This window comes from Chiloscyllium punctatum, chromosome 10 (genome assembly GCF_047496795.1).
Source record: "Chiloscyllium punctatum isolate Juve2018m chromosome 10, sChiPun1.3, whole genome shotgun sequence".
In the NCBI taxonomy this organism is placed as follows: domain Eukaryota; kingdom Metazoa; phylum Chordata; class Chondrichthyes; order Orectolobiformes; family Hemiscylliidae; genus Chiloscyllium; species Chiloscyllium punctatum.
In genome coordinates, this window is record NC_092748.1 from 17,908,079 (window position 1) to 17,933,624 (window position 25,546).

At 43.4% G+C, this 25,546-nt stretch overlaps 2 protein-coding genes across 5 annotated transcripts in view; both read right to left on the bottom strand.

Moving 5' to 3' along the window:
- Positions 1-4,473, bottom strand: part of LOC140481929 (von Willebrand factor C domain-containing protein 2-like) — a 32,215-nt gene extending 27,742 nt beyond the window's left edge. Inside the window, exons 1-3 of one of the 2 annotated variants that reach the window (XM_072578618.1) lie at positions 2,458-2,557; positions 1,770-2,240; positions 1,097-1,226 (exon numbers count right to left, since the gene is read on the bottom strand). In XM_072578618.1, coding sequence (XP_072434719.1) covers positions 1,097-1,226; positions 1,770-2,240; positions 2,458-2,466 — 610 coding nt within the window. In that variant the 5' untranslated portion in view covers positions 2,467-2,557. Of the gene's footprint in view, positions 1-1,096; positions 1,227-1,769; positions 2,241-2,457; positions 2,558-3,429 lie in introns of those variants that run through there. The other variant, XM_072578619.1, reaches the window with a different exon arrangement.
- A 510-nt stretch (positions 4,474-4,983) lies between these two features.
- Positions 4,984-25,546, bottom strand: part of spag16 (sperm associated antigen 16) — a 1,014,658-nt gene continuing 994,095 nt past the window's right edge. For all 3 annotated transcript variants that reach the window (XM_072578621.1, XM_072578623.1, XM_072578620.1), the window contains one exon: positions 4,984-5,364. In XM_072578621.1, the coding sequence (XP_072434722.1) occupies positions 5,189-5,364 (176 nt within the window). In that variant the 3' untranslated portion in view covers positions 4,984-5,188. The remainder of the gene's footprint in view (positions 5,365-25,546) is intronic.

Sequence of the window (25,546 nt, forward strand, 5' to 3'; positions counted from 1 at the left end):
GGCTGGACCACTGAGGGCTGAATGAGTTACACTTTTAATTTATCAGAGAGTCAAGAGTTATGGGATGGAAGTCGGAACGTATAGATGAAGCCACAACCTGATTCACCAAACTCTTACTGAAATGACAACACGGGCACAATGGGCTGAATAGTCTATTCCTGCTTCTCCATTTCTGATATCCTTGTGGACATCAGTTAGGAGTTATAATTGGTGGGGATTGTTGGTAGGTGAATGATTAGGTGGTGATGCATGGAGCAAAACTTGTGATGCTTTCAAAGATCCATTCACTGAGCCTGAGTGCTTGTGAGAGGTAATGGAGCACTACACCCAGAACTCCAGTGCTGATATTCACCTTCACTAATTTCTGCTCCAGCTGCCTTCCGATCCTGGTCCCCTACGAACATAGGACTGCTCGTCCTCTCTCTGCTGCCTCTATTGAGGCCTCCAGTGCTGCGTCCAAAAACCCCTGGAGCGCACACTCTCCCTTGTTGTGCCACCGTTGAGCGTTCCACAGAGTCCGATTCAACTCCTGCACGATTCCTGGTGCCTTCCTCAGCTGTGACACAGGCTGGAAAACCAGTGCCAGACATTCACAGCACTGGCTCCTCTCGCTCAGGCCTCCAGTGCTCTTGGCTCTAGCTGCCATCATTGAAATGAGCGGGCATTACCAAGTAGTGTGCTGTCCATACTGCAGCCCACCAGGGCCCCCCCCCATCACCAATCAAGTGCCTGTTTCTGGGGAGTTACTGAACTTGGCTAAAACTCTTGGTGATGTTTCGGTCTCATTTCTGATGTATCTGCCTATAAGCTCGTGTCCAAATTGCGGTCACTTTGCCATCCTCCACCACACCCAACCCTGGGGAAAAAAAACCACCCTTTCTCAAGAAAAAAGGGCTGAAGTAAGGCGTCTAGGTAAAGGGTGAAAGAAACCTATGAGATGGGATTTTAATTTTGGTTTTCTTTTTGATTATTCCCTCTGACAGGGGCATTAACTCCCTGTTTTTTTTTTGCGAGCCCCCCCCCCGGGTGCTGGGATGTACTCTCAATGTTGTGAATCACAAGGCGCGGAGGGGGGGGGGGGGGTGAGGCTGCTTACCGTTCTTGCAGATCGGGCAGCATTGCTCGGGCTCGTACACCGGGTTGACGCACTCGGGGACGGCACAGTCGGCGACAACACAGTGCACCTCACTGCTGGCCTCACACCGGCACCACTCGCAGGGAGACGGCTGTAACGAACCACACAGGTTTGGCTCAGTAGTGCGGACAGCGAGCTCAAACTGGCTTCCAGCCTGACCCGGGACAACCCGAGGGCACAGTTTCACAACAGCAACACACACACACAAAAACCCAGTGCCTTCAGTGAACAGGAATGAACGGAGCTCTCCTGACACTCTTCCCCCGTTCAACTGAAGCTCATTCAAGCTCAGGGTTTAACCTGGCTCACACCGTGGCGGCGTTTTAAGGGGGAGCGATCAATCTCCCCCCCCGCCCCCCCTCCTTGTGCCAATCTGATTGCGGTTTTGTTTTAGTTTTTCTTTTAGGATTTACCGGGCTTTCACGCGAGTGGGGTCTACCTGGGTCGCCCCCCCCCAAAACGCCACTCCGCGCTCACAGAAATCTTACCCCGGGGGCGTCAGATGCCCCTGGTTTCATTTTTGCAGCGTAGCTCCAGGGGGGGGGTGTCTGCAGCCCATTTTCTGGAAGGGGCCGCAGAATTCTGGTCCACGGCGCCACGCTGACTGGTTAAAGGCGGGTGCAGTTACGCCTACCTTAAATTCCTCCAGCACTTTGTAGGTCTTGGCGCGGTATTCGCAAAAGTTCCTCACTTCTTTGCACTCGGGACAGCAGCCGTTGTGTTCGACCTTGCTGCACTTGGGGTGGATCTTGGGGCACTCGGGCTGGTCGCACACCGGCCCGTCCTCGGTGCAGACGCACGGGCAGTTGGAGTGGCCCGGGAAGAAGCGCTCGCCCAGTTTGTACACAAAGCCGCTGTCGTCCACGCAGCCTTTGCCCCGGTAGTCGTCGAACTCCACGTTGTCGCCGTTGGCCGCCCCCAGGGTGTTGTCAGCCTCCAGGCTGTCTTCCTCCGGGTCGGCGGAGGCCGGGGGAGGGAGGAGGAGGGCACGGGTCATCAGCAGGAGCACGCAGGCTGCATGCGGTCCGGGGGCCATCCTGCACGACTTCCTGGGCTCGGCCACCAGCTCCGGCTCTGCGCTGGGCTGCAGCCGCCCATAAAACGGCTGCAAAACAAAATAAGACACACACACACGGTACAAGGACAGGGTTAAAGAAACACTCGCATTGTTACACACACCGCTCGCTACACGGCCTCACGGCTACCGGAGCACTTTTGTAGGAATTGTCGAAGACGCCAGCCTATTAACGCCATATAAGCAGCTGCAGAATACATAGTACAAAAACCAAACAGGTTTAAAGAAGGACTTGTATTTCACATACACCTCTCATTCCATTCCAGTACCGACCGACAGCTACCGGAGCACTTTTGCAGCAATTTTACAAGGCGCCAGTCAATTCATGCCTCGCATGTGATAATCAATGTTCTTTTTTTCTTGAAAAACAAATCACTTCAGGACACCAGCAGATAACCCCCCTCCCTCCCCCAACTAATTCTTCTTCCAAATAGCGTTGTCTTTTCTGACAGAGGAATAGGGCAGTGCAGCACACCGCCAGCGCTGCACCGGGAGCATTCCCCCTGCAATGGGTCTTGACCCACGACCCTGGCAATTTAGGGCAAGCCAAGGGCAGACCACTCAACCCGGGCGGGCAGCCCGGAATCTGCATCTCATGGCACACGGCTAGGGGAAGGCACGGAGAATCTGCACAAACTTTAACAGCCGCGGGGAGGGCGGAGTTTTTAAAACAAGAAGGAAAGGAATTCATTCTGCAGATCTCACGGTGCAACACGACAAACATGTCAAACTTCCTGAACAGAAAACAAACCCGCCTGTGTTTGGGGGAGGGAGGGAGGGTGTACAAAACGGGGAAATCGCCCCTTGTCCTCCCCGGGACTGCCGATGACCTTCGTGTTACAGTGTTACAGACACAGTCCGGATCGGTGTGATTGATACGGTTTTCACCAATGTTAATTACACCCAAAGATGGCGAGTGAATAAAGGCAAGGTCACTGGGCCAGCGAGCGTTATGTGGAGGGCTGGGGGAAGGAAGGGGTTATATATTATCTTTCTGATCAGCTCGTCAGAATTGACCCTCTAAATTCAAAGGTTGCATTCCACAGGATTGGGGTGGGGGGGGGGTTTAGATACAAAAATAAAGACACCAGTTGCAGGCACGCCGCATTTTCTTCCTGCAACTTCGTGCGGGCATACAGCAACCGGGGAGAATGATTAGTTAATACCATCCCACACACGGCCGGGTGCAGGGCAGGATAGAGACACATAGCTCGGTTACCTGTGGTCGCTTGCTGATGATTTGTGGCCAGTTTACGCTTGTTTACGCAGCGCGCATCTTCGATGAAGGCAAAAGAGTCGCTGGACGGGAGCTGGCCAAGTCACCACATGGTCTCCAGATCACCTCAAGGTTCCCCCCTCTCAGTCCGCTGCCGCTGTTCCCCAGCGACGCCGCGAAAGTGTAAAGTTGGCCCGCTTTTAAAAACTGAATGCCAGGCGACGTTCACTGCCGGGCCAGCCCACCTTGTGGAGACGGGCTGCTGCCAGGGTGTACACAGCGGCACAGGACCCCACCGGAGACTCTAACAGCTCCTGCATGTTCGCACCGCGCTCCCGGTGGCCTCTGGCTGCTGCACCATTTGGGATTGTTCAGCTCTGGCGGGCATCACCTTTTCACAATAGACCTGGCGCTTTCAGCACCAAGGAGAGCGCCGTCGACTCAACGCGTTCTTCCCACAGTGTATCTGTGTGTGTATCTGTGTGTGTGTCTGTGTGTGTGTATCTAAGTGTGTATGTGTGTGTGTGTGTGTATCTGTGTGTGTGTTGCTCTCGGTCCTCGTCCTGGCGCCCCGCTACCTTGATCTTTAATGCCAAAACCACAGCGGTGACAAGGCGGAGACCGGGCAATTTACCCCTAGACTCAGGCGAGGCCAATGTATGTCCAAACAAGTGAAGCTCGTCACCAGATCTCCGAAATCGTCCGGTTTCTTGTCACTGCAGTCCCTCTATATTGGTCCTATCCTCCTGGCCCGCGGTGGTCTCCTGCTCTCCCCGACCATCTCTCTGTCTCGGCTCGCCTTTACTTGCTTTGCTGGCGGTGACTCTGATTTATTCAATCGACTCCAGGTCATGTTGCTTGCTCGGCTTCAGAGTCCTCCGAGTGGCACTCTGGCTGAGAGCTTCCCGGGCATGCAGTACGTCCGTGCTGTCATTAGGCGTCATTGTCAAACTGCGTATCTCGATCAAACACAGCGGGGGGACCACTCGGGTATTCCGCCTCCTTCAGCCTTGTACAAAACGCGCGCAGGTCAGGGTCACTGCAAATGCAACAGTGTAAACACACTCACAGAATAACAAATACTACATGCTGCGGTTGCTGGAGAGCTGATTAAAAAAAAAAGTGCTGTAGAAACTCAGCAGGTGTGTGGAGAGAGCAGAAGTGTGAACGTTTCGACTCCAATGTGATTCTTCTTTGGAGAGAATATCAACACTTATTACATTGTGGAGTGTTCACCGACCAGAGACAATTTTTGTTCGGGGACCATCGTTGTCTTAATCGATTAGCTCTGCCCCCGTGGCCCTGTAATTTTCTTCCCATCATTTATTTATACAATTCCCTCTGGAAGTTACTGCTGAATCTGCTTTCACTACCTTTCAGGTGGCGTTATACGGTTTGATCAGTATTACTTACCTGTGGCTAGGCAGCAGAGCAGCAAAGCAGAACATATGTTATTGAGCAGTTTAAGTTGTGGAATGAGTGAAAATAATAGGTACTCTCTGATACTTAAAGCACCACCACCCACACCAATTACATAGAAACATTATAAACACCCAGTATCTTTCAAACACACCAATTTAATAACTGACAAAAGATGAGCTAAGTTGATTATTACACTCTGTAGTTACTCAGTATAGAAGGGCTTTCCACTACATTATCCAATTTTTCCGCAAAATAATTCCGATTCACACAGTAAGAGTCAAAAGCACGTCTTAAACTAATCAACAGGTGGAATCAACACTTGGATATTATAACTATTGTGTTATGTCCAGAGGCGGATGGTACCATCAGACCCCCCTGATACCACATATTCACCCTTGTGGTCAAACAGCACACACTGCACAGCGTCTTCATGTCCTGAAAGGCTGTACAACTGACCCGAGGGCAGATCCAATATCTTCACAGTCCCATCGTTGCTGGCCATGACCACCAGTTGACCTGGGGAGCAACAAAAAAAAAGAAAAACATGAAAAATGTAGAACCATGAAATAAATAAAGGTGGCATCGCGTTTGGTGAACATCAGGGCAACAGAATGTTGTTATCATTAATATATACTCATCTCTACCTAGAAACCATCATTTAACACCAGGGCCTTTTGGAAAAAAAATATGCAGATATATGTCTACTCCGTATAGCTATGCACAGTTTCTAGCAAAATTAAATCATTTGTAATAATATATGTCCATTAAAAGGTCACACAGTATCAAGAGTGCCCTGCTGTGGAAATCACATCAGTAGCTTGGATGTTTTAGCTTTAATTTCTTATTGCTAATATGATAAAAAATCAGCAGGGACTTGAATGAATGAACTTGCAGCGTTTGAGCAGTATACTCTGAATACTATACTTTGGCGTAGAGTGCAACAATAATGTGCACTAAAAACAAAATCTCACATTTTTCTGGATAGTGACAAGTGCAGCCCTCCAGCAAAATATGTGAAAGGCCTTAAAGAAGGTACAGAGCATATTTATTAGAACAGTGCCAGGAATAAAGGACCTCAGTGACATGGAGAGACTCGAGCAGCTGGGGTGGTTCTCCTGATGGGAGGTTCTGTGGAACTTTAACAGAGGTATTCAAAATCACAAGAGGTTTGATAGATTAAGTAAGGACAAATTGTTTCTGTTGGCAAAAGAATTGCAACTGTGATCACAGATTTAAACAGATACAGTATATAGTAAAGGTTAAATAAGGAAAAACTGGTTTGGATAGTGAGTTGTTGTGATTTGGAATGCACTGCGTAATAATTTCCAACAAGGAATTAGATAAAGACTTGAGAAGGTAAATATTTCAGGGTTATAGGGAAAAGCAGGTGGCTCTTTCAAAAAGCTAGCACAGGCAGAATGAATAAATGGTCTGTTCGGAATTTGTATAGTTTTATTATTCTGCAAAAAAGCTCCATGATAACGTTGGGCCCTTGCAGTTTGCATTCAAAGTTAACCTAAAAAAAAACACATTAAATTACATGGGGGAGGTTGCTTAAAATTTCCATCAGCATTGATTAATGACACAATTTAATAGAGAGAAACTATTTTATCTGGTGGAACAGTCCAGAACAAATCAGGATAACTTTAAAGTTAGAACAAGGCATTTTAAAATGATGGCAGGAAACATTTCTTCATGGAGAAAGGGTTGCTGGCGTAGTGAGGATAGCACTGGACTTATACTTCCAAAATTCCAATCACAGCTCTTGGATCATGGATTAAAATCTCACCATGGCAGCTGATGGAATTTACATTTTAATAATGAACACACCCAAAACTAAATAAACTAATCTCAGTGATAATGATCATGCTTGTTTTGGGTCTCTGCATTCCCATTTTTACCTTTGGGAATATTGGGGAAGTGCCAGGACAATTAGTAAGCTGATTATCGATTTGTATCATTTATATATTTATATCATTAAAGCTCTCTCTATGGGCAACAAATCCCGGAATGGGACTTCAACCCAGAGCTTTTCACTTAAAGATGGAGCAAAACCTCCAAAATGGTGATCATGATCAGGTGAACTAGAATTGGCTCCCCAAAATAGCTGTCAAGGCTGGGGGTCATTTGAAAAATTTCAAAACTGAGATTGACAGATCTATGTTAGGTTAGTGAATTATAGGATATGAACTTTTGCAGATGAATAGATTAAAGGTTAAAAATACAGATCAGTCGTGACGCAATTGAATGGGGTAACAGGCTGAAGTGACTTGTATTCCTATGACAACAAAACTGGCTAAAGGTGAAAGACTTTCCCTGTAGAGTTGGGCTCAATGTATTCTATTTGGTACCAAGTCTTACTTATGTATTGTAACTGTGGTTTTCTTTTATAGAGTAAGAAATCTTTCTCACACAGAAACAGATAGTGAATTTGGGCCTCAGAGATTACTCATGAAAATCTGTCTGGCAAAGAAACATCACCCACTGCTACACGGAACTGGCATTAATCAAGAGGCTCTGGGTGCATGGATCTTTATTTATATAGGTACAGCCATGTGGAAGGAATCATCAGCAGCAAACACATTCCACAGCTCTGCACAATGAGGTCAGGTTTGTTAATACAATTTTTGTTAAGAAAGAATGCAATCCAGTGTCAACTAGCTCATAATGATGCCAAACCAAGAAATCTCTTTTGCTCACATATTTTGTTGCTCTCCTTTGCAGTTTTAGAGAACGGGTTCTCATTGCTCAGAACTAGCAATGGAGGTAATATATGACCAAGGTTTGAGAAGATTTGTAGCTCAGGTTGAGGTTCTGGATGTAGGTTTGCTCACTGAGGTGGAAGGTTTGTTTTCAGACATTTCATCACCATACTAGGTAACATTGGTGAGCCTCAGATGAGGCACTGGTGGCATGGCCCGCTCTCTATTCTAAACACATAAATAGAAAGTGGGCCATGCCACCAGTGCCTCATCTGGAAGCTCGCTGATGATGTTACCTAGTATGGTGACGAAATGTCTGAAAACGAACCATCCAGCTCAGTGAGCAAACCTACATCCAATAATATATTACCATGGTGCAGAAGGTGCAATTGACACTATAAATCCACCTACTTTATATCAATTAATAATACACCATCTACTATTAATCCTCCTAATGATTGTATCTGAGATTAATAGCTGAAATCCTTTTCAATATTGTTTCATTTCCTTTAATGGAGAACGAATCTTTCGGCCTAGAATTCAGTAGGCTGATTTTCCTTTGCTTATGAAGCAAACAGTATAATAATGTGTTCTATATAAAAAAAATCAATAAATTCATTTCAAGTCACAATAGGGGGTCCATATGTATAAATATGGCTGTTGGTGTGGGCTGGAATATATTCCAATTTATAACCCAAATGTATTTGAGCAGTAATGTGCCTGACATTTTATTTTTGGTTGAGTTGATATGCACTGTCTTGATATAAATTAATCAATACAAATAATAATCTGGAAACAAATCTAAAATATCAAAGGCACTTTGAGACAGCCAGAAAGACTGTGAGCTCTGATTGACCTTTCTACGTAAATGTGACCAGGAAATTGTCCTGCTGCTCAGTTGAAGCTCTATTGCTCACTGTGACTGGCTGCATAAAACATAAGTAGTGGAAGGGGGTGGGGTATACACATAAACTTTAATCAATCCCCTCCCCTTTATCAATAGGCAGCACATTTGAGACAGTCAGAGAGTTACATAAACATACATATGAAAAAGATTTATTCAGTAGTTGCTGTGAATGTTCTAGTGCCTTTGCTGAGGTGTATTTTGCAGTTAAGTGTGATAAATTCGTACTGTTTACCAACCTTTAATAACTAGCTAGCTTCTTCAGCCAGAACAAAGCCTGACACAGCACCTGCTACTGGATAGATGGGGGCATCCAATGCAGCAGGTGACAATGTTTATTACAGATCCTGGTGAAGACTGAAATCTGCTGAATATATCACATTGGGTTACTGGATGCATCTTGTGCTTGATACGTACCAGTCTGAAGAACAGATACACCCCCTCATACCAAAATCAAAAATACACCATTAACTTCAAACAAATATTCTCCAGAAGCAAACACAGAGTTCATATCCGTACTCAAGGATTGAAGGTGTGGCAATGAAGAACATTTTGTAAAAGTAATAGATATAAGAATCACTGTACTCTGCTGTGAGGCAGTGAACCTGTACAGTCACCATTGTGGGTTGATAATACAGTTTTGTTCCAATGCTGTTGAAGAGGAATTGATCTTAATTGAAAAGCGATCTTACCCTCCTCCCCGCCCCCCATTTTAAAAAAAATATTCTTGGAAAATGGGCATTGCTGGCTGACCAGCATTTATTGCCTGTCCCTTGATGCCCTTGAGAAGGTGGTGGCCAGCTGCCTTCTTGAACTGCAGGTGGAAATGGTCATGGGTTTGGAAGGTGTTGTCTGAGGATTTTTGGTGAAGTTCTGCATGCATCTTGTAGATAGTACACACTGCTGTTACTGAGTGTTGTTGGTGGAGGGAGTGGATGCTTGTGAATGGGGTACCAATTAAGCGGGTTGCTTTGTCCTAGATGTTGTCAAGCTTCTCAAGTGTTGCTGGAGTTGCAACCATCCAGGCAAGTGAATTAATGATTTATTTATTATCATATAGATCTTGAAAACACAGTGAAAAGTGTTTGGATGCCTCAATCTGGTACCATTTTGAGTTACAATAAGGACAGAAAGAAATTACTTAAATAAGAGTTCATCTTCTGTTCAATTTGAGGTCTCAAGCACAGCTTCAGGGTTCCTGCATGGTCTCTTGCAAGGTGGTCTGGTCCTCAAGGAGTTCCAACGATCCAATGCCCCGGGAGACACTGTCTAGGGTCCAGGCTCCAGCCTACTGCTGTTAGGAGTCTCTGCTCTGGGCATTGCCACTACCAAGAGTCCAGGCTCTGGCCCTACTGTCACCAGGAGTCCCTGTACCAGATACTGCCACCACCAAGAGTCTAGACTCTTGGCTTACCTGTGTGCCAAAAGTCCTTGTCCCTGGTACTGACACTGCCAAGAGTCCAGGCTCCAGGCACCGCTGCTGCCAGGAGTCCCTGTCCCTGCCACTGACTCTATAGCCACTGCCCCATGACACCATGCCAGCCTTGAAGATGAAAAAGAAAGATAAAAGAAAAGAAAAACACAAAATGTACACAGAGAAAACGATGCCTGTTAGCCTGGAGACTACCATGCCAGCACCTTGTTGGAATATTCCATCACACCCCTGATTCGTGTCTTGTAGATAATGAACAGGTTTTGGGGAGTCAGGAATTGAGTTACTGGCCACAGTATTCCTAGCCTCTGATCTACTTTTGTTGGTGTGGCAAGTCAAGTTGAGGTTCTGGTCAATGGCAATATCAAGGATGTTGATAATGGGGGTCTCAGTGATGATAACACTATTGAATGTCAAGGCGCTGTGATTACAAAATCAGTTATTGGAGATGGCCATTGTCTGGAATTTGTGTAAAGCAGATGTTACTTTCCATTTGTCAGCTGAAGCCTGGATATTGCCCAGATCTTCTTGCATTTGTTACTTCAGTATCTGGGGAATTACGAATAATGCTGCACAGTGTGCAATCATTGGCGAACACCCCACCTCAGACGTTACAATGGAGGGAAGGTCATTGATGAAGCAACTGAAGATGGTTGGACCTCATACACTGCCCTGGGGAACCTCTGCAGAGATGTCCTGCAGCTGAGATGACTGATCTCCACGAACCACAACCATCTTCCTATGTGTCAGGTATGACTCCAACCAGTGGACACTATTTTTAACAAAAAGTCTGTGGAAGTTAACCTTGGTTCTATGGTAGTCCTCACACCTCTGAGGCAGAGAATTGCAAGATGAAGCAAGCACTCCAGTAACCTGACTGATGCTTCATTTCAGTGCTGAGGGAGTACTACACAGTTGGAGGGGATGAGAGGTGAAACTTAGATCCTTCTCAATTGATGTAAAAGCGCTCCCTGTACAATCTGAAAAAAGCAGAGAAATGTCCTCAGTGTTTTGACCATTTCAGCAATACCACCAAAAACAAACTATTTGCCACTTTCACTTCCTGTCATTTATGGAATCTTGCTATGCCATGTATTACACTGCTGTGTGCAATCAAATTAGAAATGACTATATTTTAAAGTAATTAATCAGCTGTGATGTGCTTTGGGAAGTGATAGATAAATGCAAACCTTTTCTTTCTTACCTTCCAAACAGTTAAGATGCATTTGATGACCCACTTCAATATCTGATTCAAAATCTTATTTCTGTTGTTCAATAATGATAGATGTAGCCACATGGCCCCAGCTGTTATGGTCCAGGTACTTAAATTCAATTCATTAATGTGTGATAGGCTTTTATAGCTCAAACTTCAAAGGTGATTGATTTTATAAAGTGATAATCCAGACTACATGGGGCATGGACAAACACGAACTGCACTTGTCAAAGGAAAATATGTTGACAGTTTAGGTCCCAAAACAGAATAAACTGAACAGTTTGGAAACTACTCCCTCCATTACTTATGTCAGTTGAAAGCTCCTGCCTTTTTATTCCTTTGAGTTGATGCTCATTCAGGGCCTCTTTGAGCCAAGGAAGTTGGAAAGCATTTGGATCTATTGACCTGATACCATGCCAACCTCTTAATTGAGGAAATCATTGTGTACAGCAGGTAGCTGCTCAATTCTTCAACTCCTCTGAGATATTTCTTCAATTTCCTACATCATACAATAACTGCACTTCAAACGTAGTTCATTGACTGTAAAGTGCTTTTGGAATGTCCTGAGGTCATGAAAGGCATTAGATCAATGCTAATTATTCATTCTTATATCAGAAAACTGTAAGAAGTTGAATTGCTCCTGGAAAAGTCACCAATTAAATCCTGTTAATCTGTAGCAAGTCCCTGTAAGTTTCCACTTTTAGAATGTTTGGGACAACTGCCCCTGATAAAGCATGGCCAAAAAAAAAATTCCAGTTGCCCAGTTGTGAGAAATGACAGACAAATGAAATCATACGAAGTTGGTTAAACACCAAGGTATTAGGTCTATCTCACTCCTGTTTTTAATTCAGCAGTCTGCCAATTCTGACACATACAATGAACAGCCTGGTCAGGACAATTCACAAGGCCATTTGTCTCTGCCAAGGATATATATCTTTGTGTAGACATTTCTGGGCCTCATTTGATGAAACCTCAAATTGATACACATAAAACAAACTGTTTGGAAGAAGTTAGCAGAATTCCCAAACAAGAGAAAGGTGAAGGATGACATCGTTGCCTGGGCTCTCAAAGAAGCAGGGTTCATCTTCGCTGTCAATTTCCTGGTAATTGCATAATTGAATGGGAAGGTTCGAGTGCATAAGGATCCATGAGCCATATATGTACAGGCAGACTAGGAGAAAGATCAATCAGGCATAGGAAAGGCTCCCTCAAGGAGGATGGAAGCTCGTTTTGACTTAACATCTCCAACAAGCTCAAGTGAGAACCAAAGGAAAATAACTATAGACAACAAAGTTAAAAATCACACAACACCAGGTTATAGTCCAACAGGTTTATTTGAAGGCACTAGCTTTCAAAGCGCTGCTTCTTCAAACCACTCTGCTTCATATGTTTAAATCTATTTGATTTGGCACCTGGAACAATCCTTGCCTGTTACTGGTCATATGTTTATTTATTCTGAATTGGAACATTCACCTCTTCACAAACTGCTTGTAATGCCTTAACTCTTGAATATTCCATAATCACAGGAATCCAATCCTATATGGGGAATAGTTGGATGTCAACAAAAAAACAGTTGCTGTGTGCCATACATTGGGAAGAGTTTCTTTCAGTAAGAAGTTTTCCTATGCTTATAATCAAGGGGCAACTCCAAATTTTATTCAAAGTAAATATCATAATACAGGAACGTAAGTGGCATTTAGAACTCAAATGATGAGACAACAGTAGAGAAATTATAATGTCATTCCTATCAGCAAATGATGAACCTATTAACCACAAAAATAACTGAAGCCCAAAATGCAAAAGCATTAAAAAATGACTGATTAACCATCTTTTATAAATAAGCAAATGTTCAATGTACAATATAACCTTAGAATAATGGCATACTTTTTGTACATATACTGCTTGTTCAGACACTGTTTACTGCAAATACTCTGACACACTTAATAGCCAGAGATGAAGTGAAAATCTAAGAGCCAGATTTTCACCATATCCTTTGGAAAATAGTTAAAGTCATAGAGGTACTCAGAAATATCAAGCATTTCACATTTCCAGGACAGCTGGAGTGCAACATATGCACAATTCAAAGAGGATTCATTCTGTCCAGAATCTGAAGCGTAGAGATTAAAATAGGTCAGAGCTTGTGCATTTCTCTGGGAAAGCCAGTGTACCCCTTTGGAGACCTGAGGTATCATAGAACCCCTACAGTGTGGAAACAGGCCATTTTGGGCCAACAAGTCCACACTGACCCTCCGAACAGTAACCCACTCAAACCCATGCCCCAACCCTATTACTCTAAATTTACCCCTGACTAATGCATCTAGCCTATACATCCCTGAACACTCTAACCTGCACGTCTTTGGATTGTGGGAGGAAACCAGACCACCCCAAAAACCCTCAAGCAGACATGGGGAGAATGTGCAAACTCCACATAGAGGAGGCTGGAATTGAACCCAGGTCCTTGGCGCTGAGTCAGTGCTAGCCACTATGCCACCCAGGTATTCACGTAAAATTATATTTAAATTTGTAATTACTACTTCAGAAAAAATTAAACTCTGGCCTCTTCTTGTTACTGAAGGGTGTGGGAGGAAGGGGCTGCTGGTTTTTCAGGTTAATTTTTCGTTGCTCCCATATATAATAGCATCCAGATGTAAGGATGTTCTTGGTGCTTTTGAAGGCTACATTGTGCTACATCCCAAGGAGCACAGAAGATGGACAGAGCTCCCTGTCATATAAAGGCTTCAGCAGCCATTCATCATGACCAGCTGGAGCTCAGAGGGAGAGCAGAGGCCAGTAACAAGAGGCTGCAGCACAAGGCCCAGGAAGGCTAAAGGGAGTGGGAGGAAAGCCAGGTCTTTCCTTGTGTAGAGATTCTAAGACTTAGGACATCATACCTTAATCTGATGCATGACCAATGACACAGAAATCTTGGATTGAGCCATGAGTTTGTCATAGATTGCAGTTGCAGCAACAACAGGAGCTAGAGTATACTCCCTGTACCCTATCAGTGAAAATGAAGACAACAGTCACACTAAATGTGAGCCCTTCCAGGGCTCATTGGATGTGCCAGCTGTTCCAGTCATCAGCACATAGCCATAACAGGCAGTGATGGGGAGCACATTTCAGATTGGGCAACATATTTGTTAACCTTTTAGATAGCTTCTGTATTCAGGCAGATTTGGCCTTTGTCCAAATTGTAAGTTTCCTTCAGGCACAGGCCGCCATTGACTTGTAGGTAGTGGGGACTGCAGATGCTGGAAAGTCAAAGTTGATAAAGTATAGAACTGAAAAAAAAACACAGCAGGAAAAGGAGCATCAGAGAAGTCAGGGAGTCGACATTTTAGGTCGGAAGAATCCGACCTGACACATCGACTCCCCTGCTCCTCTGATGCTGTTTGACCTGCTGTGCTTTTTCCAGCTCCACACTTTATCACCATTGATCCCGTGTTGCGATAAGGGCCATAATCAGACTATAGACATCTTTAGTCAACTGAAAGTCTTTTCAGTCATTCAATGTGTATGTAATCATGTGAAAGCTAGATTGTGGGATGACTGGAAGAGGATTTTGCAATTCCTTAATCAATTTCAACCAACTGATGTGTTTAGGGACTTGCCATATGAGGCAGAGGGCAACAATAATACAAGCCGTATTGTCATCAAGAGTAAGATCAAACAGATCATTGGCATGTTAAAGATGAGATTCAGTGCCTCAGTTGTTCAGCTGCCCTTCAATATGTCCCAACAGAGTCTCACAATGAGTTGTTATGTGTTGGACAACATAGCACAGCGTAGAAACCACCAAGTAATAAATAAAAGATCATGGACGAGGTATTGCATCTGAGGAATAAACAAACAAGGAGAAAGGAAGCCCCTGTTATAAATCATGAGCTTAAATTGATGTTGAGGAGGAGCCTACCAATTACAGAGCAGTAGGGAGGCATGATCATGCACCCAGAGCTAAAAAATGTGCATTAGGGAATCATCAACAGGCAAGTTCTTGACCAAAAGAGAATTCCATAAGATCTTATGCATCATCAACAAACACATAATAATCCCTTTGTATTGATGCCACAGTTTCTCAAGGGGCAACTCATCCCCCATCAAGGGATCTCATAAACATTAATAGATTTGACTCAGTCACGTTCATGTAGTTGTGACCATCCCCATCATAAGCATGGGACAATTCAAAATTTGAATGTATTGGGTACTAACTCTGTCCCAACTTGGCCCCTCACACGTAAAGTACTGATTGTGAGATGTTCATGCTGCCAACTTTATCCACCACAAAATCTCTTGCCAAATACAGATAATGACAAATGTTGGGACTTAAAACCCTAATCATGCTGTTACAAGTGCATGTTGTAGCACCTATGCTAATATGAATGAATGGTTTTATTGTCACGTGTAGTTTACAGTAAGAATACAATAGAATACAGTGAAAAGCTTTCACTTGTCACCACAATTTGGCACCCTTCTGAATAATTTGAGGAAATAAAGAAAGATATAGCATAAAGAGAGTCCATCAGTCCTGAGACAGCTTATTACCATCACCAACGTCTGTGCTGCCATCTCTCCGCCTCACTGCCGCCAGCGCCAGACCCAACCAATGATAAAGTCACCAATCCTCAGGCACCCTCTTTTGCCACTCGGCCTACCTTGCTGACATTGCCTCGATCGACGTAGCAGCCACCACACTCTGATGCTTGCCCCTATAAAGTTAGTAAGGGCTCACTCAAGGTCCGCGCCGGGCCCACTCTCCTCTACACAGGACCCACTGAAGATCTGTGCACTGGACTTTCTTAAGGTCTGTATGCTTTTGCCAATGCCACCTCAGCTCAGGACATGAGGTAAATAAAAACATAGAGAGAAAAAAACATACAGAATCTGGCGTATGTTGATAACTGTAAAAGAACTGTCAACACATCTATTCTGGCCAACGGACATGTGTAGAAATAGAGTACTGCACGCAAATCGCTTATTTCCTTTTTGCTCTGCAAACTTGAGAAAATACATCTTGTGGCACAATTGACTACACAAAGCCTGGAGGGATCAATGCTGAGACAGCAAAAAGATCAGGAGATGCCAGAATTATATCTTGTCAAATAGCAGGCCCTCAATATGTTACATATTCTTGTTGTTTCCATTATTCTTTTTGCTTATTAGAACTTAGTATTACTGACTAACTGTTTGGAACAGTGTACACCATATAAGTTGGCAATATACCAAATGCATAATCCAATTTTTGTTGCTATTTAAGCCCCCTGCTAAAACCAGTACCCATGTCAAAAGTAAAGTAATTTGTCATTTGAGGCTGGTGTACCATTCATCTCTTTTGCTTTCATAAAAATTGCAAAACTCTTACAGTAGACTGGATTATGCATTTGCAGTTCCTTTGATAGTTATGTTTATTTATCACAGGTGAAATTGCTTTTATGTTCAAAATTTGCTAACTTGACAGAAAATGCACTAAGACCTCAACAGATCCAAATAAAACACCAACATGTCATTTTTTAGTTCACAAAGTTTTAGATTTAGACAACCCCATCCAGCACCAATAATCAGCATTATCAGAATTTTAAAAAAAATGTACTTTACAGCTACCTAATTATTTGAACTCATACAGATGTTTCAAATGTATAATATTTACTTATTGAGTCATACAGCCATACAGCACAGAAGAGGCCCTTTATCCCATTGAATTTGCATTGAGCCATCGACCCTAATCCCACTTTCCAGCACTTTTGAATATTGTGATATTTCAAGTGCTCATTCAAGTACTTTTTGAAGGTTGTGAGGTTTCCCACCTCTCCTACCCTCCAGAAATGCATTCCAGATTCCCACCACTGCTGAGTAAAAAAATGTTTTCCTTGAATTCCTTCCAACCAGCTGCCTTTCACATAAAATTTTGGATCCTCATTATTGACCCTTCAACTCAGGGCAACAGCTGCTTCTTATCCACCCTATCCATGCTCTTCAAAACCTTATACACTCAGTCAGGTCCCCTGCCCAGCCTTCTTTATTCAAAAGAGAACCGGTCAAGATTCCACCACCTCACTTCATAGCTGAAATGCCTATCTCAGGCAACATCCTGGTGAATCTACTCTGCAACCCTCCAGTGCAATCACATCCTGCCCATAATGTGGTGACCGAAACTGTACTCCAGCTGTGACCTAACCAAAGCTCTGTACAACTCCAGCATAATCTCCCTGCTCCTGTGAACTATGCCTTGACTGATAAAGACAATTGTCCATATGCCTTCTTAACTATTCTATTAACTTCTCTTGCCACCTTCAGGAATTTGTGGACAAGTACTCTAGGACCCTTTAGTTTCTCTGTGCTTTCCAGTGACCTGCCTTGCATTGAGTTTGATTTGGATGTGAACATAGGATGTATAATTAAAACGTTTGCAGATGACAGCAAAATTAGTGGCGTAATGGACAGCAACGAAGGTTACCACAGAGGTGGTCAAAGGGACTTTGATCATATTGGCTAATGGGCTGAGGATTGGCAGGTGGAATTTAATTTAGATAGTGAAGTGCTACATTTTGGAAAGGCAAATCAGGGCAGAACTTGTACACTTAATGGTAAGGTCCAGGGGAGTGTTGCTGAACCAAGAGACCTTGGAGTGCAGGTTCATACTTCCTTGAAAGTGAAGTTGGAAGTAGACAGGATAGTGAAGAAGGCATTTGGTATGCTTGTCTTTAATGGTTAGTGCATGGAGGATAGGAGTTGGGAAGTCATGTTACGGCTATTGGTTCGGTCATTTTTGGAACACTGCATTCAATTCTGGTCTCCCTGCTACAGGAAAGATGTTATGGAACTTGAAGGGGTTCAGAAAAGATTTGCCAGGATGTTGGCTGGTAAAGGCATTTCAGCTATGAAGTGAGGTTGGAGAGTTTGAGCTATCGGGAGAGGCTGAATAGGTTGGGGCTGTTTTCTCTAGAGCGTTGGAGGCTGAGGAGTGACCTTATAGAGGTTTATGAAATCATGAGGGGAAAGGATAGAATGGATAGACAAGGTCATGTCCCCAGGGTAGGGGACATAGGTTTAAAGTGAGAGAGGAAAGATTTAAAAGGGACGTAAGGGGCAACATTTTCACACAGAGGCTGATGCGTGTATGGAATGAGCTGCCAGAGGAAGTGGTGGAGGCTGGTACAATTAAAACATTTAAAAGGCATCTGAATGGGTACATGAATAGGAAGGGTTTAGAGGGATATGGGCTAAATGCTGGCAAATAGGATTAGATTAATTTAGGATATCTAGTTGACATGGACGAGTTGGACCGAAGAGTCTGTTTTCATGCTGCATTTCTGCTTCATCCAAAGTGTATCATCTCACATATATCACGTTTAAATTCATGTGCCACTGATCTATCCATCTGATCGTACTGTAACCTGAAACATTCTTCCTCACTGATAATGTCCTGGCTAATCTTCGTATCATCCAGAAATTTACTTATCACCTCCCCCACTTCTATACCTTTAATATACATCAGGAACAATAAGGGCTGATACCTTTGGGGGGGGGGGCACAGTGGCTCAGTGGTTAGCACTGCAGCCTCATAGCGCCAATGACCTGGGTTCAATCCCAGCCTCGGGTGACTGTCTGTGAGGAGTTTGCACATTCTCCCCACATCTGTGTGGGTTTCTTTTGGGTGCTCTGGTTTCCTCCAACAATTCAAAGATGTGCAGGTTAGATGAACTGGTCATGCTAAATTGTCCATAGTGCTAGGTGCGTTAGTCAGAGGGAAATGGGTCTGGGTGGGTTAATTTTTGGAGGGTTGGTGTGCACTTGTTGGGCCAAATGGCTTGTATGCACACTGTAGGAAATCTAACCTAATTGAACCTATGCACGGAATCTAACTTGTGGTATGCCCCTGGGCAATAGCATCCAATCACACAAACAGCCTACCACCACCACCACCCTCTGTCCCTTCTAATAAGCCAATTTTAGATCCATCTTGTCATGTTACTCTGGATGCCATGTTCTTTTTACTTTCTTTACCAGTCTCCCATGTGGGACCATGTCAAAGGCTTTGCTGAAATCCATCTAAGTCAACAGCACCACCTTCACATACACACTTGATCACCTCCTCAAAAACATTCCACCAGGTTTCCCTATGAGAAAGCCATTCTGACTATCCCTGATAAAACCATGCTCCTTTAAGTGGAGATTAATTCTCTCCTTCGGAATTTTCTTCAATAGTTGCCCTACCACTCTTGTGAGACTTGCTGATCTGTTATACCCTGGTTTATCTCTATCAACCTTCCTGAAAAGTGGAACCACATTAATTATCCACCAGTCTGCTGGCAACTCCTGTGGACAAACGGAAATTGAATAATTGAGTCAGACTCTCTGTAATTTCATCCCCCATTTCCTACTGCACCTGAGATATAACTCATCTGGGCCAGGGGATTTGACCACTTTAAATCTGCTAAAACTTCAGTACCTCCTCACTCCCTATATCAACCTGCCGAAGAACCTCACATTTCCTTCCCACAAATTCTGTACTTACATACTCCTCCTGAGTGAAGACAAAAGTAAAGTACTTATTTAACACCCTATTAATGTCCTGCAGCTTTACGCATAGATCACCCATCAGTTCCTAATGGACCTTAACCTTTCCCTGGTTATCCTCTTTCCCTTAATATATTCAGAGAATATCTTGGGATTCTCCTTTCTTTCATGACCCTTCTTTGCTCCCCAGTTGCTTTCCGTCCACACTTTCTATAACCCACTATGGCCTGAGTAGACATGGTTCCTTCTCACCTACCAAAAGTCTTTCATTTCTGCCTTATCCAGACCTGAATATTCCTAGACACTAAAGGAAACATGCTGGCTCTGTACTCTCCCTATTGACGTTTGGAACACACCCCACCACCCCCCTCCCCATACCACCACTCAACATTGTGCTGTAGATTTTCCCCCAAACTATTGCTCCCAGTATACTTTGGCCAGATCTTGCCTTATTAAATAAAATCAGTCTTCCCCCAATTCAAAAGCCTGTAGACAGTCTCTTTCTTTTTCCATAACAAACTTAAATTATACTGTGTTGTGGTCTCTATCACTAAAATGCTCCTCCTTTGCCACTTCAACCACCTACTTAGTTTTGTTTCCCCTGATTTGGGTAATATACTGCACCTTCCCTTGTTGGACATTCTACGTTTTGACATTAAAAACTCCTCTGAATACATTTGAAGAAATCTGGTCCCTCTAAACCCTTTACACTATGAACATCTCAATTAATGTTGAAGAAGTTGAAATCCTCTGATGTGACTTTTGACTCTTTATTCCTAAGGTTTACCTACATTTGAAGACCCTTTCAAGACATTATCTATTTTATTGCAATAGCTGACTCCTTAATTACTAATGCAACATGTTATGAAGTTGTAGGCGTACTGTACTTTTAAGAGAGTTGAAAGGCTGGCAAGGACTTAGCAAGCACATAGAGTACTGGAAAATGTAATATGTAACATTTGGTCAAACAGCTAGCAATAGCTGTGTTGCTATGAGACAAAAACAAATTCAAATTCCGCCAATCAGTTTAAATTATGCCCCAAGATACCAAACTCCAATCAAGTTTGAATTTAGTATTTTGATAATATTAAAACCAATGAAACGATTCAATGTTTTGTCGTATAAAACTGGAAAAAATTGAACAGTTCACCAGAGCAGCAAAGAGCAGCCAGCACCAACAAGTAGACAGACTGCTTGCAGAAAGACCTGCTCTTTAAAAGGTACCTTTGTCTATCAAAGACCTGGGAAGCAGAATCCTGAAGAAGAAAAGAAGGCAGGAATACAGAGAAGAACTGAAAATTTTCTGGTTTTGAAATAAGACTTTTTTTATTTCAACCGTAATCGGGGGTTTAATTGTTCCATTATTGTACAGGGGGAGGTAAAAGAAAGGTTTAGGAGACAGGAGTTGTAAATAGTTGTTAGTTAATATTCTTTGTTAGACTTAAAGAATAAAGTTGTTCATTTTTACTTTAAATAGTGACTTTTGGGATAGTTCTTTGCCTCTCAATTTTTAACAGATTTCAGCACAGGGTGAATCTTTTCTGTGTTGTGGTTTAAATTAGCAGGGGTGTTTACCCCATGTTGTAACAGACACCAGTTCTTCCTTTGCACCCTCTCTTGTCTCACTTGAAGATCTTACACCCCCAGAATATTGAATTGCCGGGGTCTGCCTCTGATCAACCATGTCTGTGTGATGTCAACAAGATCATAATTCCACGTGTCAATCCATACCCCCTTAACTCATCTGACTTACTTATAATATTCATGGCATTAAAATAGAGGGCATCCAGTCTTGCTTTTCTCCCTTGAATCACAACATGACTCAACTCTATTCTGAGTAGTTAATTGTTCTTGCTCCAAAAGATCTAACTGTTTTGAACACCACATGCCATCTAATTAATGAGGTGAGTCTGGTAGGATGCCCTGAGATACCTCATGGAGAGAAACCCTCATGCAGCTCCATGAAACTGATATAGGGTTCAGCCCAGGGCTTCTGCTTCCCTATGATACTAGGTGTCATCGAGACTGATCCAGTGTCCGTTGGTAAGTTCAGTGAAGGTTCTGAGAAACATCCTTTAATGGAATAACTATAAGTCTGTACAATATAACAGCCTCGAAGGAAGCCAAAAGATCATGGCTTTTGAAAGAGGTGTCCAAAAGGTAGATCCTTACTCCATCTTTTACCAATGACTGCAAAATTACTTTTCTTGAAATGCCTATCTTTTGAAAGTTGCTCTGTAATCGGTCTGAATGAGCCAGGCATTTACCACGTTACAGAAAGAATGAAGGAAAGTTAGATTTGAGGACCATACTCTGAAAACCATTACATGGGCCAAACAGTAAGGGGACTTGCAAATGCTTTGGAAATACTGATTGTCATTTCAACTGCTTGCCTTTCAGACCTGACATACAGAGCATTTGTCAATTGCTTGATCCAGTCATGCAAATTTTGAAGTGTTCCCTGAAACAATCTGAAAGGTGTCTGAGGCAAAAAAGGTTAACAGCAACGGTGACTTTATCAACTACAAGTCTGTAATAAAGCAGGCAGCTGATAAACGAGGCTGCATAGGTCAGTGACAGTCTGCATATCCAGGAAAGGATTTCGGCTTAAACACCTCTGGGTCAAGTAATCATGATTTGGAGATGCCAGTGTTAGACTGGGGTATACAAAGTTAAAAATCACACAACACCAGGTTATAGTCCAACAGGTTTAATTGGAAGCACACTAGCTTTCGGAGCATCGCTCCTTCATCAGGTGATCGTGGAGGGCTCAATCCTAACACACAGAATTTATAGCAAAAATTTACAGTGCGATGTAACTGAAATTATACATTGAAAAGTTGATTGTCTGTTAAGCCTTTCATCTGTTAGAATACAGTGATAGTTTTACTTCTTTCATGTGTAAATCACAAAACCTTTTTTTAAAAAGTTGCATTCTCAGGTTAGCTGTTAACAATGGTGATAGCTAGATAATATGTTGAAGGTGTTAGCCCCCTGTGTTCTCTGTCTATGACCTGATGTTTAGATTGATTCTAAGCTAAAAAGTGAGATAACAGAGGTTTACATAAATTCATACAGTTTTTGAGCTCAGAGTTCTATATGAATATATGTAGTTTTTGAGCAAAGTACAATGTAACCCTGAAAGTATAAATTCACTACACAAAATATATGTGTGCATGTGGGTCTTTGTCTGTGTGTGTGTGTGTGTGTGTGTGTCTGGGTTGGGGGTTGTGAGTGTGAGAAAGTGTATGTGTGTGCGTATAGTGAGTGCAGAGTGTCTTAAATCTGTGAGGGGTGCATGTGTGAGTGTGGGGGTGTGTGTGTCTGTAAGGGTGTGTTTGGGTACCTGTGTGCGCGTCTGTGTATATGTGTGTCCGTGTGTATGTGTGTATAGGAGTGCCTGTGTGTGTGAGAGAATGTGCGTGTGTAGGAGTATCTGTGTGTGTGTATAGTGCAATGGTGGTCACCTGTAATGTGACATGAACCCAAGGTCCCGTTTGAGGCCCTCCCTATGGGTACCGAACTTAGTTATCAGCCTCTGCTCGGCCACTTTTCGCTGCTGCCTGTCCCAAAGTCCGCCTTAGAGGATGGTCACCCGAAGATCCGAGGTTGAATGTCCTGGACTACTGAAGTGTTCCCCAACTGGGAGGGAACCCTCCTGTCTGGTGATTGTTGTGCGATGCCCAGTCACCCGTTGTCATAGCCTTTGCTTGGTTTCCCCAATGTACCATGCCTCCGGGCATCCTTGCCTGCAACGTATAAGATAGACAACTTTGGCTGAGTCACATGAGTACAAGGTGGGAGTTGTCCCCACGCGTAATGGTGGCATCTATGTCCACAATCTGACACCTCTTGCAGCGTCCACCGTGATAGGGTTGTATGGAGTTGTCCTGAGAGCCGGGCAGCTTGCTTCGAACAACGATCTGTTTGAGGTTTGGCAGTTGTTTACAGGCAAGTAGTGGAGGTGTGGGGATGGTCTTGGTGAGGTGCTCATCCTCATTGATAATGTGTTGCAGATCACGAAGAATATGGTGTAATTTTTCAGTTCCTGGGAAATACTGAACAACGAAGGGTACCCTGTCAGTTGCAGCACGTGTCTGTCTCCTGAGGAGGTCATTACGGTTCCTTACTATGGCACGTCGGAACTGGCGGTCGATGAGTTGGGCATCGTAACCCATTCTTGTGAGGGCATCCCTGAGTACTTCTAGATGTCAGTCACGTTCCTCCTCATCTGAGCAGATCCGGTGTACGCGTAGGGCTTGTCCATAGGGAATGGCTGTTTTAATATGTTTTGGGTGGAAGCTGGAGAAGTGTAGCATTGTGAGGTTGTCTGTGGGTTTGTGGTAGAGTTTGGTGCTGAGGTGTCCATCCTTGATGAAGATGCATGTGTCCAAGAATGAGCAGATAGTCAAGAGTAGTCCATGGTGAGTTTGATGGTGGGATGAAACTTGTTGATGTCACTGTGTAGTTTTATCAGTGACTCCTCGGCATGGGTCCAGAGGAAGAAAATGTCGTCAATGTACCTGGTGTATAATGTTGGTTGGAGATCCTGCATAGAGAAGAAATCTTGTTTGAACCTGTACATAAAAATGTTGGCATATTGGGGTGCAAATTTGGTCCCCATGGCTGTTCCATGTGTCTGGATGAAGAACTGGTTGTCAAAGGTGAAGACGTTGTGATCGAGGATAAAGCGGATGAGTTGTAGGATGGTGTTTGGAGACTGGCAGTTGTTGGTGTTGAGTACTGAGGTTGTTGCCACAATGCCATCATTGTGGGGGATGCTGGTGTAGAGTGCGGAAATGTCCATTGTGATGAGGAATGTCCCGGTTCGACTGGTCCGTGGGTGCTGAGTTTCTATAAGAAATCCGTAGTGTCACGACAGAAGCTGGAGATCCCTTGTACAATAAGTTTCAAGATGCCTTCTACATATACAGAGAGATTCTCACAGAGAGTCTCATTGCCCGACACGATGGGACGTCCTGGTGTGTTGACTTTGTGTACCTTTGGAAGGCAGTAGAAGTCGCCTACACGAGAACACCTTCAACATATTGTCTAGCTATCACCATTGTTAACAGCTAACCTGAGAATGCAACTTTTAAAAAAAAGTTTTTGTGATTTACACATGAAAGAAGTGAAACTATCACGGTATTCTAACAGATGAAAGGCTTAACAGACAATCAATTTTTCAATGTATAATTTCAGTTACATCACACTGTAAATGTTTGCTATAAATTCTGTGTGTTCGGATTGAGCCCTCCACTCCCACCTGATGAAGGAGCGACGTTCCGAAAGCTAGTGTGCTTCCAATTAAACCTGTTGGACTATAGCCTGGTGTTGTGTGATTTTTAACTGGGTCAAGTAAGGCCTTTTACAGACGGTAACTGCTACTCTACTTAGTTCTTGTTGCTAGTTGTTGCTAGTCTTTTTCCATGCACAGTGCTGAATTACAAATGCACCTATGATAAGCTGTGAGAGTTTGGAGTTTATTATGACACAAAGGCTAAATACATGCTAAATACAGCAGTGAAAAAGTAGACCTAATTCAAAGCCCGCATGTGTTTGCTTGATTAAGGGACTTCCTTGCAACATTTTCAGAAAGCAGTGAACTTTCCTACTAGAATATGATGATCTGATTGCCTGCAGCTTGCTGCTTCTTTAAATCTAATTTCCAGTCACGTCCATTAACATGTGAAGCTAATCCCATAAAGTATATTCAGCAGATTTTCTGCTGAGTAAACTTCTTAGGCACCCAGTTAAAATTGTATTTTGGTCTTAACTGCATTTATATTTAGCAATGATTTTGGTGACTACATTTGATAGAGTTAGGTTCGAAAATAAAATGGAGGTCAATGGTTTTTCAGCAGGAATGTGACATCAAGATGATCGTTGGTATCTTAAATGCTCAAATGGCTTTTTTTCTGCATGGTGAATTG